The sequence below is a fragment of the Panthera onca genome, chromosome D4 (genome assembly GCF_046562875.1).
Source record: "Panthera onca isolate mPanOnc1 chromosome D4, mPanOnc1 haplotype 2, whole genome shotgun sequence".
Lineage (NCBI taxonomy): Eukaryota > Metazoa > Chordata > Mammalia > Carnivora > Felidae > Panthera > Panthera onca.
The window spans coordinates 58097720-58113773 of record NC_138351.1 but is presented as its reverse complement, the minus strand read 5'-3'; the positions used below and the strand labels follow the sequence as shown (position 1 = coordinate 58113773).

The 16054-nt window shown below is 54.1% G+C and overlaps 1 protein-coding gene across 5 annotated transcripts in view; it reads left to right on the top strand.

Annotated features, from left to right (window-relative positions):
- TLN1 (talin 1) overlaps positions 1 to 16054 on the top strand; it is a 31876-nt gene that overhangs the window by 11812 nt on the left and 4010 nt on the right. For 4 of the 5 annotated variants that reach the window (XM_078436700.2, XM_078436698.2, XM_078436699.2 and 1 more), the window contains exons 15-49: positions 110 to 218; positions 438 to 646; positions 765 to 863; positions 1259 to 1309; positions 1863 to 2030; positions 2195 to 2489; positions 3060 to 3226; positions 4037 to 4165; positions 4344 to 4460; positions 4548 to 4661; positions 4853 to 4987; positions 5140 to 5268; positions 5869 to 5971; positions 6095 to 6303; positions 6665 to 6784; positions 6992 to 7189; positions 7386 to 7525; positions 7708 to 7801; positions 7904 to 7993; positions 8103 to 8225; positions 9384 to 9527; positions 10001 to 10162; positions 10397 to 10537; positions 10631 to 10812; positions 11006 to 11138; positions 11345 to 11446; positions 11536 to 11706; positions 11798 to 11947; positions 12057 to 12158; positions 12235 to 12354; positions 13204 to 13350; positions 13524 to 13690; positions 13804 to 13987; positions 14078 to 14203; positions 14299 to 14415. In XM_078436700.2, coding sequence (XP_078292826.2) covers positions 110 to 218; positions 438 to 646; positions 765 to 863; positions 1259 to 1309; positions 1863 to 2030; positions 2195 to 2489; positions 3060 to 3226; positions 4037 to 4165; positions 4344 to 4460; positions 4548 to 4661; positions 4853 to 4987; positions 5140 to 5268; positions 5869 to 5971; positions 6095 to 6303; positions 6665 to 6784; positions 6992 to 7189; positions 7386 to 7525; positions 7708 to 7801; positions 7904 to 7993; positions 8103 to 8225; positions 9384 to 9527; positions 10001 to 10162; positions 10397 to 10537; positions 10631 to 10812; positions 11006 to 11138; positions 11345 to 11446; positions 11536 to 11706; positions 11798 to 11947; positions 12057 to 12158; positions 12235 to 12354; positions 13204 to 13350; positions 13524 to 13690; positions 13804 to 13987; positions 14078 to 14203; positions 14299 to 14415 — 4947 coding nt within the window. The remainder of the gene's footprint in view (positions 1 to 109; positions 219 to 437; positions 647 to 764; positions 864 to 1258; positions 1310 to 1862; positions 2031 to 2194; positions 2490 to 3059; positions 3227 to 4036; positions 4166 to 4343; positions 4461 to 4547; positions 4662 to 4852; positions 4988 to 5139; positions 5269 to 5868; positions 5972 to 6094; positions 6304 to 6664; positions 6785 to 6991; positions 7190 to 7385; positions 7526 to 7707; positions 7802 to 7903; positions 7994 to 8102; positions 8226 to 9383; positions 9528 to 10000; positions 10163 to 10396; positions 10538 to 10630; positions 10813 to 11005; positions 11139 to 11344; positions 11447 to 11535; positions 11707 to 11797; positions 11948 to 12056; positions 12159 to 12234; positions 12355 to 13203; positions 13351 to 13523; positions 13691 to 13803; positions 13988 to 14077; positions 14204 to 14298; positions 14416 to 16054) is intronic. The other variant, XM_078436701.2, reaches the window with a different exon arrangement.

Below are 16054 nucleotides of genomic sequence, written 5' to 3'. Positions count from 1 at the left end.
ACGGAGGAGAGGCCAGCGGTGCTGAGGCTGGGACTCACAGGAACGGGATCGGAGTTAACCGGACCAGAGCAGATCCTGAACTTTGCCTCTCTCTCGCTCTCTCTTTCAGGCCTCTAAGGCCTGGCGTAAAAACAAGATGGATGAATCAAAGCATGAGATCCACTCCCAGGTAGATGCCATCACAGCTGGTACTGCCTCCGTGGTGAACCTGACAGCAGGTAGGCCGGATGCCAAGTCCTATCTGTATGTGGTGGGGGTGGGGGAGGAGGAGCGCGTGCAGGCACCAAGTGTGACTGGCTCCAGGTGGGACTGCCCCTCAACTCAGGGAAGAGACCGTGTCTCTCTCGGCACACGTTTGTGACTAACGCCTGTGATTGCACCTCTCTAGCCCATTGTCTGGCCTGCTCGCCTCACGTGTGCTCCTCTTCCTCCCTCAGGGGACCCCGCGGAGACAGACTACACGGCAGTGGGCTGTGCAGTCACCACGATCTCCTCCAACCTGACGGAGATGTCCCGCGGCGTGAAGCTGCTGGCCGCCCTGCTGGAGGACGAAGGCAGCAGTGGCCGGCCTCTGCTGCAGGCCGCGAAGGGCCTTGCCGGGGCGGTGTCAGAGCTGCTGCGCAGTGCCCAGCCAGCCAGCGCTGAGGTCAGGGGCCACGGCTGGCACTAGGGAGGAGACCCCAAAGGAGGAGGGGGCAGTCCAGATTGTGGGATGGAAGTGTGGGACCTGTGGGCAGCTTCTGACCGGTGTCCACTCTCCACAGCCCCGTCAGAACCTGCTGCAAGCAGCTGGGAACGTGGGCCAGGCCAGTGGGGAGCTGTTGCAGCAAATTGGGGAAAGCGATACTGACCCCCACTTCCAGGTTAGTGACTTACCCAGCCCCTAGAACGGAAGCTTCTTGGAAGTAACCTCTGACCCTGAATCCAGCTCCTAGTCCTGTTACTACAAAGTGACTTCTCAGCGCCAAACGGAAGATGTGTTTGCAGGGAATGACATTGGGAACCTCCATTCCCTTTTGAAGGCATGAAAATTTAGAACCCCTGAATCCAAACTGAATCTACCAGGTCACCCTTGGCTGATGATATTTTGTAGTCGCCTGCCATCTTCTCTTTGTCTTCCCTATATATAGCCTTTGTCCCAACTCGACATCTTGAAGCTGCCTCCATACCACCCTGAGGACACTGTTCCTCTAGCTCCCCCTTCCCCACCCCATGCCAGTTTCCTCAGCTGACTTGTCATCCTGGATTTCCCACGCAGATATGTGCACCCAGAGGGGCTGGGGTTCGATCTCCCCCCGAACCCCCCACGGTAATGGCCTCTGGCCTGGGCCTTCCCAGCTTTGTTCTCTCTGAGCCGCATACACTCGCTCTGCACCTCTCCCCCAGCCTCCTCAGGGGGCAGAACATGATGGAGATAGGGAGGCATGTCACAGGCAGGACTTGGGAAAATGGGATCCGGGAGGGTTGTATGGGGTCTTGTACTCCAGGGTGACTGCTTCCAACCAAGATTGAGAAGAAATGGAGAAAAAAAGCTGGGGGTGGGAGGGACCCCAAGAGGTATCTCTCTCCATCCCATTGTAACAGCACCGCCCCTCCCTCCCCATTGCGGTCCGAGTGTATCCGCCTCATGCGTTTCTCCCTCTGGTGTAGGCTCTGTTTCTCTCGGTGTGGGTTTGTTCCTTGGTGGGTGTTCTGTCCTACTGGGCGCTCAAGGCAGGGGCTTGGGGTAGCTTCTGGTTGCTTCTGCATACACTATCCAGTGATTGGAGTCAGTGGGAATAATGAAACCGCTCATGCCTCTGAGAAGGGTCCATGGATCCCAAGCTCGATCTTAGGCCATGCTGACAGTGCTTTTCTCACAGGACGTACTAATGCAGCTAGCCAAGGCCGTGGCAAGTGCTGCAGCTGCCTTGGTCCTCAAGGCCAAGAGTGTGGCCCAGCGGACAGAGGACTCAGGGCTTCAGACCCAGGTCATTGCTGCAGCGACACAGTGTGCCTTGTCTACCTCCCAGCTGGTGGCCTGTACCAAGGTGAGCCACAAAGGTTGCATTAGCCTGTGCTGAGGGGTGATGGTGCCACACACAGGAGCCTGTCATTTCACCTCTCTGGCTCCTTCTTACCTATTCCGGTGGCTGTGGGACTCCTCACGACTCCTTTCCATTGCCTTCATCTCTGACACTTGCTTTGCCCACAGGTGGTGGCACCTACAATCAGCTCACCTGTCTGCCAAGAGCAGCTGGTGGAGGCCGGACGCCTGGTGGCCAAAGCCGTGGAGGGCTGTGTGTCCGCCTCCCAGGCAGCCACGGACGATGGGCAGCTGCTGCGGGGGGTAGGAGCGGCGGCCACAGCTGTCACCCAGGCCCTGAATGAGCTGTTGCAGCACGTGAAGGCCCATGCCTCAGGGGCTGGGCCTGCTGGCCGTTATGACCAGGCCACTGACACCATCCTCACTGTCACCGAGAACATCTTCAGTTCCATGGGTGATGCTGGTAAGGACACCACTCCTGGGAAGACAGAGAACCCTACTGAGGCTCCCCGAGCCCATTGGGCACTCCCTTGCAGACCTGCCAGTCCCCGCTAAGGACTCAGCAGAGTAGACCATGTACTTATTAAGCTCTCTGAAACTTCCAGTTTCTCATCTGTAAAGCAGGAATGTGATCCCCGTTCTGCCTTCTCGGGTATATTTTGGAGAATATACAAAAGCATACACAAACGTAGCTGGAAGTTGGAAGGTGGCATTAAGAAATAGCCTTCTCCACTCCACCCTACCTGCTCACTCCCAAAAGGAGTGCACTCCTTCACAAGGAGTGCAAGACTATTTACTGAAAATACTCGTTAGAGACTGTCTTCTCTCCCATAAAAGTTCACCGGGAAATCTGTCCCTCTCCAAGACCTTAAACCCAAAATACAATAACTCCAGGGGAATCACTTTGAGAACCTTTGTGTCTCTTTAACTGCCCCCCAAGAGCCCTGTCTACCTTGCCTGCACCCCTTTCCCCCACCCTGGCACCCTCGCAGTGTCTCTGGCTTCCTTACCTGATAGTGCTCTGTCCTCTCAGGTGAGATGGTACGACAGGCTCGCATCCTAGCCCAAGCCACCTCTGACCTGGTCAATGCCATCAAGGCTGATGCCGAGGGGGAGAGTGATCTGGAGAATTCTCGCAAGCTATTAAGCGCCGCTAAGATCCTGGCCGATGCCACAGCCAAGATGGTGGAGGCTGCCAAGGTACGAGCCCTCTGTGGCCAACTCCCAGACTGAGACCTGAAGGGAAGTAGAAGGGTCCAGATGGTCACCCTTTTCTGATGGGAGAGACCCAAGTAAAGCAGAAAATGTAAGAGTGCTCAGGAAGTAAAAGCACCCTCGGTTTCAGGTGCATAGGGGCCCAGGCTTCCAGCCACTGTGACTGCCAGGGTACTTGGTGACCGACATGCCCTTTTTCTTCCTCTGAGTCCACGCTCTGCTATCCTTACTTTTCCCTACTTTGTTGCCACCACCTGCCTTCTTCCTGGATCCCTCTGCTTCATGGCCTGTCCTGGGAATGCATATAAGCACTCAGTCCTGGGACCTCTGCTGCCAGCAGTACAGAGAAAGACAGGCAGTGGGACACAGGGTGCAGATGACCGTCGGGAAGAAGCCAAGAGGTTCTTGCACTCCCCGGGCTCTGAGGCTTTCCAGTTTGCAGGAGTAACCAGCTCCCCTGCTTTGGTTTTTGAAATCCCTGCTCTAAACTGAGTCCTCCTTGTCCCAAAGAGCCTTAAACACACCCTTTTGCCAGTGGCATTTAGGGGGCAGTAGGGAAAGAAACATGGCTTCTTCCCCCAAAAGGGAAAGAAGAAATGGTTCTACCTAAAAAGGGCCCATAGGGAATCTAGGGGTCCCCTGATTCCCCTTTGCTTGCTTGAGACAGCTCATCTCAGCTGTGATTACCTTTCAGTGGGGACTTTAGGAAAACATTTGAGTCTGGAGAGGTCAGAGCAGAGCTTACTTGGGGCGCACAGGGATGCTGGGTGAGGACCGTCTCTCCGCTTCTCTCAGGGAGCAGCTGCTCACCCTGACAGTGAGGAGCAGCAGCAGCGGCTGCGGGAGGCGGCTGAGGGTCTGCGCATGGCCACCAATGCGGCTGCGCAGAATGCCATCAAGAAGAAGCTGGTGCAGCGCCTGGAGGTAAAGCTAGGAAATAACCCAGGAGCGGGAGTGTGGGTGCTGTGGGAGGAATGAAACCGGGAGGGTTGTGCAGAGAGAGACTCTGTCACTGTTTCCTTGTGGGATAGTGTGGCCAGGGTGAGCCAGGGACTGGGCAGGGGAGCGCCTGGGGCTTGTCCTAACTACTCTGTCCTCACAGCACGCAGCCAAACAGGCTGCAGCCTCAGCTACACAGACCATTGCAGCAGCCCAGCATGCAGCCTCCACCCCCAAGGCCTCTGCTGGCCCCCAGCCTGTGCTGGTGCAGAGCTGCAAGGTGAGACTTGGTGGGAGGAGATGTGGGACGAGTGGGACTTTCCCCCAGTCTATGGGGAGGTGGCTCTCATGACATTTTCACCCACAGGCTGTGGCAGAACAGATTCCACTGCTGGTGCAGGGCGTCCGAGGGAGCCAAGCTCAGCCCGACAGTCCCAGTGCTCAGCTGGCCCTCATTGCTGCAAGCCAGAGCTTCCTGCAGGCAAGGCACCCTCTCCCCACCTCTCAGACGAGACCCTTCCCACCCTTCTAAGTCCCCTAGATCACCCACAGTTTGAAGCTCTACCAGTAGCCTCCTTCCCAGACTGAGCTGCGGCACTCAGTGTCCAGACCATCTTTAGTCCCTGTATCCAAGCAAATGGTACATTCATCTGCCCACCTGTTCCTCAACAGCCAGGTGGGAAGATGGTGGCCGCTGCAAAGGCCTCAGTGCCAACAATTCAAGACCAGGCTTCGGCCATGCAGCTGAGTCAGTGTGCTAAAAACCTTGGCACTGCATTGGCTGAACTTCGGACCGCTGCCCAGAAGGTAAGGGAGCTGGCCATCTTTGGAAAATGAGGGTGGAGTTCTGGGATGATGGGGAGTCTGCAGAATAACCTAAAACAGGGATAATTGTATAACATGGGACATTAGTGGGACACAGCAGTACCTCTTGTACCCAGACTTCCTTGTTATTGTAGGCTCAGGAAGCATGTGGGCCTTTGGAGATGGATTCTGCACTGAGTGTGGTACAGAATCTAGAGAGAGATCTACAGGAAGTGAAGGCAGCAGCTCGAGATGGCAAACTTAAACCCTTACCTGGGGAGACCGTAAGTATTCTTAAGACCTTTTTTTTTTTTTTTCAATGTTTGTTTATTTTTGAGAGCGAGAGTGCAAGCAGGGAGGGGCAGAGAGAGAGGCAGACACAGAATCCAAAGATCCAAAGTAGACTCCAGGCTCTGAGCTGTCAGCATGGAGCCTGATGCAGGGCTCAAACCCATGAACCATAAGATCATGACCTGAGCCAAAGTCAATGCTTAACCGACTAAGCCACCCAGGTGCCCCTAAGAACTCATTCTTTGTTTGTTTGTTTGTTTTGTTTTTATATTATTTTTGGGAGAGCGCAAGCGGGATAGGGGCAGAGAGAGGGGGACAGAGGATCTGAAGCAGGCTCTGCGCTGAGCCCAATGTGGGACTCAAACTCAAGAATCACGAGATCATGACCTGAGCCAAAGTTGGACGCTCAACCAACTGAGCCACCCAGATGCCCCCCTAAGACCTCATTCTTAATCAAACTCTGAGGTTTTCTTTTCTGCCTGCACCCTGGAGCTGCCCAAAACCTTCATTAAACTGCCAGCTGACCTCAACTAGTTTCTTAAGTTCCCTTTTCCTGGTTCCTTCTGCACCTGAGTCTCCTGCTTCTTCCCTAGATGGAGAAATGTGCCCAGGACCTGGGAAACAGCACCAAAGCTGTGAGCTCTGCCATTGCCCAGCTGCTGGGGGAGGTTGCCCAGGGCAATGAGAATTATGCAGGTATGTGGGCAGGGCTGGGAATGGAGCTGGGAGCAGGAGCTGAACGAGGGATAGAGCTGATGGAGAAAGCCACTGGAACCAGGGCCTGGCAGTGAAAGCCCCTTTTCCCTTCTGTCTCCCCAGGGATTGCAGCTAGGGAAGTGGCAGGTGGGCTGCGGTCACTGGCCCAGGCTGCTAGGGGTGTAGCTGCCCTGACATCGGATCCTGCAGTGCAAGCTATCGTGCTTGACACGGCCAGCGATGTTCTGGATAAGGCCAGCAGCCTCATTGAGGAAGGAAAGAAGGCAGCTGGCCATCCAGGGGACCCTGAGAGCCAGCAACGGCTTGCCCAGGTCAGGTTTGGGAAACAGACCGCTTCCCCGTACGGCCCACCCTGACTGGAACAGAGTCTCAGCCACACTGACAGACACCTTCTCAGGTCTGCTCTTGACAGCTCTTGTCTGGATTCCACCCTTTCCCTCAGTCCTAGTAGAAGTGTCTCAACCTGCGGCAGGGTTTAGCTGAACGCCAAGCGTGGGGCAGTTTGGTCACTATCACTTGAAACTCTAACCTTCAGCCCCTTCAGCTACACACGCCCTTTCCTCCTCACTTTTAGAGGCAGTAGAGCGCTTATTTCCCAGGTCCCATGAGTGGAGGAGGTGCTCTCCCAAATGGTTTCTTTTTTGGCAACACCCGTCTCCTTTTCTACCTCAGGTGGCTAAAGCAGTGACTCAGGCCCTGAACCGCTGTGTCAGCTGCCTGCCTGGCCAGCGAGATGTGGACAATGCCCTGCGAGCGGTGGGAGATGCCAGCAAGCGACTCCTGAGTGACTCGGTAGGAAGACCAGGGGTGTGGGGGGCACGTAAAAGCTGAAGACTCCAAGCTTCTCTCCACGTCTAGACCTCTCCTTGACCTTGACTTCCCAGTTTTACCCCCTTTTGTTACTCCCAGGCTCAGTGCCCACCTCCCAGCACTCCTTGACTAGACTCTCCCTCACATCGTCCCCCATGCTGGCTTCTGACTTTCTTTCTGACCCCGCAGCTTCCCCCCAGCACTGGGACGTTTCAGGAAGCTCAGAGCCGGCTGAATGATGCTGCTGCTGGGCTGAATCAGGCAGCCACAGAACTAGTGCAGGCTTCTCGGGGAACCCCTCAGGACCTGGCCCGAGCCTCAGGTCGATTTGGACAGGACTTCAGCACCTTCCTGGAAGCTGGTGTGGAGATGGCGGGACAGGCACCGGTATGCAAAGGCACAGGGTCTGTTTCAGGGGTTAGACAAGAGGTGCCTGTGTGACTGCATGGTCCTAACCTCTGCCTGGCTCCCCCCACCCCCCACCCCCCTCTAGCACTATTTGAGTGTATAGGACACAGAGCCTTTTAGAGACAGATAAGAAAGGACTGACCGGACAACATGTTGACCTTTTCGCCTTCAACAGAGCCAGGAGGACCGGGCCCAGATCGTGTCCAACTTGAAGGGCATCTCTATGTCTTCAAGCAAACTTCTTCTGGCTGCCAAGGCCCTATCCACAGACCCTGCTTCCCCCAACCTCAAGAGTCAGCTGGCTGCAGCTGCCCGGTAAGTAGGAGCTGAGAAGCCCAGCCCTGGAATGTTGAAGAGACTGGGGAGGGGACATGTCATGAGAAGTCCCAGCTTAGGAATGGTTACAGATGAAAGAGAAATAGCTAAAGACTTTCTATGCGTGTAGGACCCAAGAATGATGACCTGTGCATGCATTCACTCGACTCTGTTCCTCCCAGGGCAGTGACCGACAGCATCAACCAGCTCATCACCATGTGTACCCAGCAGGCGCCAGGCCAGAAAGAGTGTGACAATGCCCTGCGGGAATTGGAGGTGGGTACTTGGCAGGCTAAGTGCTGTGAGGTTAAGGAAGGTACTCTGGGTTTGGGGGTCAAAAAGGTGTCTTGAACCTTACTTTGTCCTCCCCCTATACAGACAGTCCGAGAACTCCTGGAGAACCCAGTCCAGCCCATCAATGACCTGTCCTACTTTGGCTGCCTTGACAGTGTAATGGAGAACTCAAAGGTAAGTGTGGCAAGGAACCCGGAGGGCAGAGGACAGGAAGATGGAACTAGGGACTCCTCTACCCCTCGGAGGACAGGAACTGGCTCTCCCGAAACCCTCTGTTTCTTAGGTACTGGGCGAGGCCATGACGGGCATCTCCCAAAACGCCAAGAACGGAAACCTGCCGGAGTTTGGGGAGGCCATTGCCACGGCCTCCAAAGCCCTCTGTGGCTTCACCGAGGCAGCTGCTCAGGTTATTCCCCTGCGACGGTCCCTGCAATACCTCTGCTTTCTCTACCCCACCTCCTCAACAGCCGGGCCCTTGAGTAGATAATCAAGAAGTTACGTTTGCAAAACCAACTCTGGAAACTGGTTCTTTCCCCTTCTGAGTGGGGGTGTTTGTCAGCAATCATAGAATACCAATAGTTCTGGCTGCTGTCACCCCTGAGCCCCTGGTACCTTGGGTTATGATTATACTGTCTAATGACGGGGCCTTTTCCAGCCCTGGCTTTCTTGGTATATACTAATTACCAAGTGCAAGTCATTTTTCACATAGTTACTACTTTATTAAAATAGTGCCAGTAACTAAATTTCCAGTTATTTGAGTCACCGCTTAACTGTGCCTTTTTATGCAGTTATGAAGTATAAACACAACCCATTAGCTATGAGACTGTTTTGCTTTAGTATATGAACCCTTAAGACAAACTGGCTTGAGAGTTCATCTCAGAGTGTTTCTCTGAAAGCCTCAATCTTGCTTCCTCAATCTCCCCTATTGCCCTTTGCCCTGTTCTGTTGGGTGGCCTCTTTTTTATGGTATGAAAAGCATAAAGAGGAAAAAGAAGAGCTACTATGTGTTAAATGAAGTATGAATCAAACCTATGATGGTCTTCTAATCGTAAAAATAAATTTGGCAATCGTTATACCAATCCCTTCCCTCTTTCCAAATCTCTGAAGCTTGGAAGTGTTATAAATGTCAATGATCCTAACAACCTTCCCAGTATTGGAACTGTTTCAAAGAGACTTTGTGCTCATGCACATGTGTGTGCACGTGTGTGTGGCAGGGTGGCTTTCAAACCTTTTTTTATTTCTACTTAGAGTAAGCAGTACTTTTTTCCTTATGATCCAGCAGATACACATCTCAACAGAAGTTTGATTAAACTCTGTGTGGTTTTTCTTTTTTTTTGCTTTTCGTTTTTTGTTTCTTTTACTTTTTTAACCTTCTGAAATGTTCGAGCACATTTAACAAAACAGGAGCGTTTTTTTCTTTTTTATAGCGTAATTATTATTTGTTAACATACTGCCACTCACACAGAACCCTGGATGCTAGACTTGTCCCTACTATCACTGTTTGATCTCACGTGGGGGATATTCTTGATTTCTCACCCCACCCGCATCCCTTCTCTCTCTCCAGGCTGCATATCTGGTGGGGGTCTCTGATCCCAATAGCCAAGCAGGGCAGCAAGGACTGGTGGAGCCCACACAGTTCGCCCGTGCAAACCAGGCGATTCAGATGGCCTGTCAGAGTTTGGGGGAGCCTGGCTGTACACAGGCCCAGGTAACTTAAGGGAACAGGTGCTGTGGGCGAGCCTGGGAGAGGGTGGCGGGCCAGGATGGACCGGCCCCATGAAGAGAGAGGGAGAGGTGAGATGTGGGGAAGTAGAGGCTGGAGACGCATCTGTGACCTTCCACACACAGCTTCTCTGTGGGCAATTGTCTTCTCCTGCCGTGTTTCTTGTCACTCTTAGTTACTGCTAAGTTCACAACTCCTCTGTAGAAGTTTGAATCCACTCTCCTACTTACCCTATTACGGGTTCTCCATAGTGTGTCTGTCTCTCATTTCCCCCGCCCCATACCGTTCACCTTCGGGTATCTGTCTCCCACATCTTCCCTTTTCAGGTCACTCTGTCCTTCCTAATTAGACTTCCAAAGGTACCGCTTTCCATCCCCAAGCCTGCAGGGGCTCTCACCTGGGTGTGGAGACTTCCTTCCTGCCCTCATCGTGGCTTTTCCACGTGTCTGTCTCCTCAGGTGCTCTCTGCAGCCACCATTGTGGCCAAACACACCTCTGCACTGTGTAACAGCTGCCGCCTGGCTTCTGCTCGCACCGCCAATCCTACCGCCAAGCGCCAGTTTGTACAGTCAGCCAAGGAGGTGGCCAACAGCACAGCCAATCTCGTGAAGACTATCAAGGTTGTCAGTGTTTGAAATTCCCAGCCTCCCTCTGACCTGTCCGGTCTTCTCTCCCCTGGTTCCCCCATCAGTCCCTGAAGCCTTCTACCAAATCCCATCTGCCTGAGCCCAAGCCCTTTCCTGTCCATACTGCTCATCACCAGCCTCTCCTCACCTCTGGCCCAGGAGAGGAGAGCCAGGCGTCACTTCCTTTGCCTACAGTCAGTCCTGAGGGCCTGTCACTTCCACTTCCAGGCACTTGACGGAGCTTTCACAGAGGAGAACCGTGCCCAGTGCCGAGCAGCAACAGCCCCTCTGCTGGAGGCTGTGGACAATCTGAGTGCCTTTGCATCCAACCCTGAGTTCTCCAGCATTCCTGCCCAGATCAGCCCCGAGGTGAGGCGGCGTGAAGACAAAACCGATGCACCGGCTGCCCCCTCGTCTTTGCAGGAGTCTTGAGACTCACCTCCCTGCCTCTTCTCTCCCCAGGGCCGGGCTGCCATGGAGCCCATCGTGATCTCTGCCAAGACGATGTTGGAGAGTGCCGGGGGACTGATCCAGACAGCCCGGGCCCTAGCAGTCAATCCCCGGGACCCCCCGCGCTGGTCAGTGCTGGCTGGCCACTCCCGTACTGTCTCAGACTCCATCAAGAAGCTTATTACAAGCATGAGGTATTGAGTGGGTAGAGAGCCAGTGTGACCAGGGAACATACTTGTAGCAGCGTGGGGTGGGGACGAGGAGTGCAATGAGGTGGGATAGTGTTGGAGGGCCCTTGTTGTCCAAGAATCAGGGGATACGGGGAAAGATAGGCCAGCCTGTTTTAAAGGGATCTTCTTGGTGTTGGAGCCTATGATGTATCTATAGGGACAAGGCTCCAGGGCAGCTGGAGTGTGAGACGGCCATTGCAGCTCTGAACAGCTGTCTGCGGGACCTAGACCAGGCTTCCCTCGCTGCGGTCAGCCAACAGCTTGCTCCTCGTGAGGGAATCTCTCAAGAGGTAAGGGGGAACAGGGTTCTACGAAAGGTTGTGTCCGGGAAGAGAGATGGCAGACTCGAGAGGATGGGGGGTCCACGTGTGTGCCTCACAGAGACATCAAGGGTATGGGAGGAACATTCCAAGGGGACTCCATCAGTTTGGTATGGAAGGAAGGGGAGGGTCCTATTCCAGTTCACAGTTAGGGCTAACGTTCACTTCCTCGCCAGGCCTTGCATACTCAGATGCTCACTGCAGTGCAAGAGATCTCCCACCTTATTGAACCGCTGGCCAGTGCCGCACGGGCTGAAGCCTCCCAGCTGGGACACAAGGTACCTGGGAAGACACGTGGGTAGTCCCAAGGTAGGGCAAGCGAGGGTTCCTGGCCCAGCTGACCTTCCACTCGAACCCCTTGCCGCAGGTATCCCAGATGGCCCAATACTTTGAGCCGCTCACTCTGGCTGCAGTGGGTGCTGCCTCCAAGACCCTGAGCCACCCACAGCAGATGGCACTCCTGGACCAGACTAAAACCTTGGCAGAGTCTGCCTTACAGTTGCTGTACACAGCCAAGGAGGCTGGCGGGAACCCCAAGGTACCGAGGGCGGGAGGGAGGGCCTGCTAGTAAGAGGTCAGTGAAGCAGGAACAACAGAGCCCACCTCCACTCACTCACTCTGTCCCACAGCAAGCAGCTCACACCCAGGAAGCCCTGGAGGAGGCTGTGCAGATGATGACAGAGGCCGTAGAGGACCTGACAACGACCCTCAACGAGGCAGCCAGTGCTGCTGGGGTTGTTGGCGGCATGGTGGACTCCATCACCCAGGCCATCAACCAGGTTAGAGTCTTGGGGTGCCTGTGGTCAGTGGCTACCCTGGGCTAGGGTCCCCGAGCACTGTGTCAGACACTCTGATAATCTTCCTACTTCCCCCATCTTCCCCCCTCAGCTAGATGAAGGACCAATGGGTGAACCAGAAGGTTCCTTCGTGGATTACCAGACAACTATGGTGCGGACAGCTAAGGCCATTGCTGTCACCGTTCAAGAGATGGTGAGTTTGGAAGAGTATAAGATTACCCCCAGAGAGCTTAGTTTGGAAATAACTTTACTTCTTCTGTTATCATCAGGTAACTAAATCAAACACCAGCCCTGAGGAGCTGGGCCCTCTTGCTAACCAGCTGACCAGTGACTACGGCCGTCTGGCCTCACAGGCCAAGCCTGCAGCTGTGGCTGCTGAGAATGAAGAGGTAAACACGGGGGCAGCTGCCGTGAATATCTTCCCCCAGGCCCTCACAGAAAGTCACAGTGGCGTGCCCCTTGTCCCCATCATGTCAGCCTCTAGGGCTGTCCCACCTTTACTCTGTCTAGTCTTCTATAGAAAAGGGAACACACGCTCAGGACCACTCCACTAAAGAGTGATCAGGGGTGCCTTGGTGGCTCAGTAAGCATACGACTCTTGATCTTAGGGTCATGATTTCAAGCCCTGCATTGGGCGTGGAGCCTACTTAATTAAAAAAAAAAAAAAAGTGACCAGGGCTGTGTAGGGACAGGATCAAAGTCACAGGGATAAAGGAGATAGCCCACGATCTAGAGATTTCCTGGTCTGCCGCCATTGCCTCTGTCAACACTCCTGCTATCCTGCAGGTCTATAATCTCTTCTTAGTTCCTCCTTGTTGCAGACCCATGAAGCTCTTCCTTCCCTAAGCTCCTGGCTTTCCAAGAAAGCAAGTAATTGGATCTTAGCATGACACACCTAATCCCCAACCCCAAACCCCTCCCTTACCACATACGGCCAAATTGTAGTCCCTGGCCCTCTGATTCACATCCCCCAGCATAAAGGGCTTCTCCTCCACCTCCTCACTTTGCTTCACATAATCCTCACCAGTTGGTGCCTACATGCTATTATTTTCCATGTGTAGGAGGTGGCCTCCCGCCTGAAGGACATGAAACAGGGAATCTGCACGCTGGGCACTTGTTCTCACCACCCTTTAGTCTACGATGCGTGTTTTGTTAGGTCCTTAGTGACTCCTCCAAGCACAGTTGGGGGCACCCTGAGTGTCTTGTAAAATCCACGTCCCTTTCCCATCTGCTCACAGATAGGCGCCCACATCAAGCACCGGGTGCAGGAGCTGGGGCACGGCTGTGCTGCTTTGGTCACCAAGGCAGGCGCCCTACAGTGCAGCCCCAGTGATGCCTACACCAAGAAGGAGCTCATAGAGTGTGCCCGGAGAGTCTCCGAGAAGGTGACGGTGCTCGTCCCCATGGACTGGGGGGCTGGCTCCCCAACCCTGTAGCCTCCCTTCCCATCCCCCTCCAACCTTCCCAGCCCTCTCCTCCGTCCCTTTTCCCAGGCACCAGTGACCTTTCCCTTCCACGAGGCACTGACCAGAGTCTCCATGTGACTTTCCTCCCCCAGGTCTCCCACGTGCTGGCTGCACTCCAGGCCGGGAACCGTGGCACCCAGGCCTGCATCACAGCAGCCAGTGCTGTGTCCGGCATCATCGCTGACCTCGACACCACCATCATGTTCGCTACCGCTGGCACCCTCAATCGCGAGGGTGCTGAAACTTTCGCAGACCACCGGTGAGGAGGGAACTGGGCCTCACAGAGGCAAGCGGGGAGTCGGGGGGAGCAGAAGAGGCTGGAGGGTTTGGAGGAGGACTGAGAAGGGCTGACCGGGCTGGGCCCTCCCTCAGGGAAGGCATTCTGAAGACTGCAAAGGTGCTGGTGGAAGACACCAAGGTCCTGGTGCAGAATGCAGCTGGGAGCCAGGAGAAGTTAGCACAGGCTGCCCAGTCCTCCGTGGCCACCATCACCCGCCTTGCTGATGTGGTTAAGCTGGGCGCAGCCAGCCTGGGAGCTGAGGACCCTGAGACACAGGTATCCATTTGACACCCCTAATTCTGGCCAGAAACACTGCCTGTTCCCCCTTTCCCTCCCACAGACCAGAGCCTCTGCTCTCCCACGCAGGTAGTGCTGATCAACGCAGTGAAAGATGTGGCCAAAGCCCTGGGAGACCTCATCAGCGCAACAAAGGCTGCAGCTGGCAAAGTTGGGGATGACCCCGCTGTGTGGCAGCTCAAGAACTCTGCCAAGGTTGGAGGGAATGAGAGAGGGAATGAGGGGCCAATCGGTGCACTTTCTCCTGTTCCTTAAAACGCCCCCCTCTCCAACTCCTCTGGTGCCCCCAGGTGATGGTGACCAATGTGACATCATTGCTCAAGACTGTGAAAGCCGTGGAAGATGAAGCCACCAAAGGCACACGAGCCCTGGAGGCAACCACAGAACACATACGGCAGGAGCTGGCGGTGAGCAAGTGTCTGGAGCACTGGGGACTTGGGTTAGAGAGGGATCAAGACAGATTGTGAATCTGTATTTCACATATATTCACAGACAGAAATGTAGAGTCGCACTCATTCTCCGCGCTCACTGCCAGACTTCCTAAGTGAGCTGCACTGGTGTCTTTCCCTCCCCCACCTACTTAGTCCTCAGCATTTCACACCTGCCTTCCCTCACCCTCCCACTTTCCCCAGTCACCAGTGCCCCTTAGCTGCCACATTCAGTGCCCTCTTCTTGGCCATCATCTTCTTCAAACATTTCCAAATCATTTGACTTTGTTAACAAGCCTCTCTGGAATCTTTCTTCCTTTGGCCCTCCTGACACTGGCTTTGCTCTTGCTTCTCCAGCATCTCTTCTGTAGTCGTCATCAAACCACCTTCAACCTAGTAAACGTGGAGGCTGGCCCAAAATGGTGCAAATCGCCAGATTTCCCTGTCCTCTTCTTTGGCAAGTTGAACCACTTTCACGATCGTTCTCTGGCAAGCTGACTTCACCTCTGAGTTTAGTTGTTTTCAACTGCCTGTCTGACATCACCACCAAGAGGCCATGCCACCCAGCTTCTGGCCCCCAAGCGACTTCCTCTTCCCATGGTAGCAGCCTCCATCACCTGTGACTTCCTTGTCTTCTTCACCAAATCCCGGCCACTGCAAGTCCTCCCAACCACCCTCCCTTCTCTTCTTTCACCCCTCCTCTCTCTGCCCCGTCAGCACCCTGGTTGGGATCTTCATCCACCCTCCTCCACTTTGATTGCCGTGTTAGTTTTCTGCCTCATCCTCCCCTCTCCCTTCAATCTCTTGTCACTCTCGTCTCCTTCTCCTCTTTCTCATTTCCGAATTCACCTTTCTGACCCTCTCCTTGGAGAGGAAAGTTAACTGAAATTCTTAATTTTCTGCCTCCCAAACCTTATCTTTCACTCATCTTTCCTATCTTGGTAAGTGGCACCTTTTAATAACTCAGCTTCTAAAGCCAGGAACGCAGCTGTAATGTTGTTCTCTCGTTCCCACATCTGAGCGCATCAGCAAGACCTGTCAGTGCTCCCTCCACGCGGATCTCATGTTCTCTCTTCTCCATCACTACCACCTCCAGATCATCCCCAGTCCTTCCATGCTTCTGTGTATTTGTGCGCTAGCCTCCATCTGTTCTCCCTGCCCCGACACTCACCCCTCTGATGCATTCTCTGTACACTGTAGCCAAATACACTTTTGAAAATATAAATTAGATTGTGTCACTTTGCTTAGAACCCTTCAGTGACTGCCCTGCCATCTTTGGTAAAATCCACTCTTGGCCGCCACTTCCCAGGCCCCTGCCAACTTCCCTAGTCTCATTGGTCTTGCTCCTCGCCCTTCCCCAGCCCCAGGCCGCTGCACTGTCACTCCTGCTGCTGCAGGTCCTTGCACTTGCTTTGCTTCAGCTTTTTTAACATCTGGCTCCTTCCAGTCCTTCAGGCTGAAGCTTAAAGTCCTCTCCTCTGGGTTGCCTGGCTGGCTCAGTCCATAGAGCATGTGACTCTTGATCTCAGGGTTGTGAATTTGAGCCCCACATTGGGTGTAGAAATTACTTTAAAAAATAAAGTAAAATCTTAAAAAAAAAAAAAAAAAAAAAGCCTCT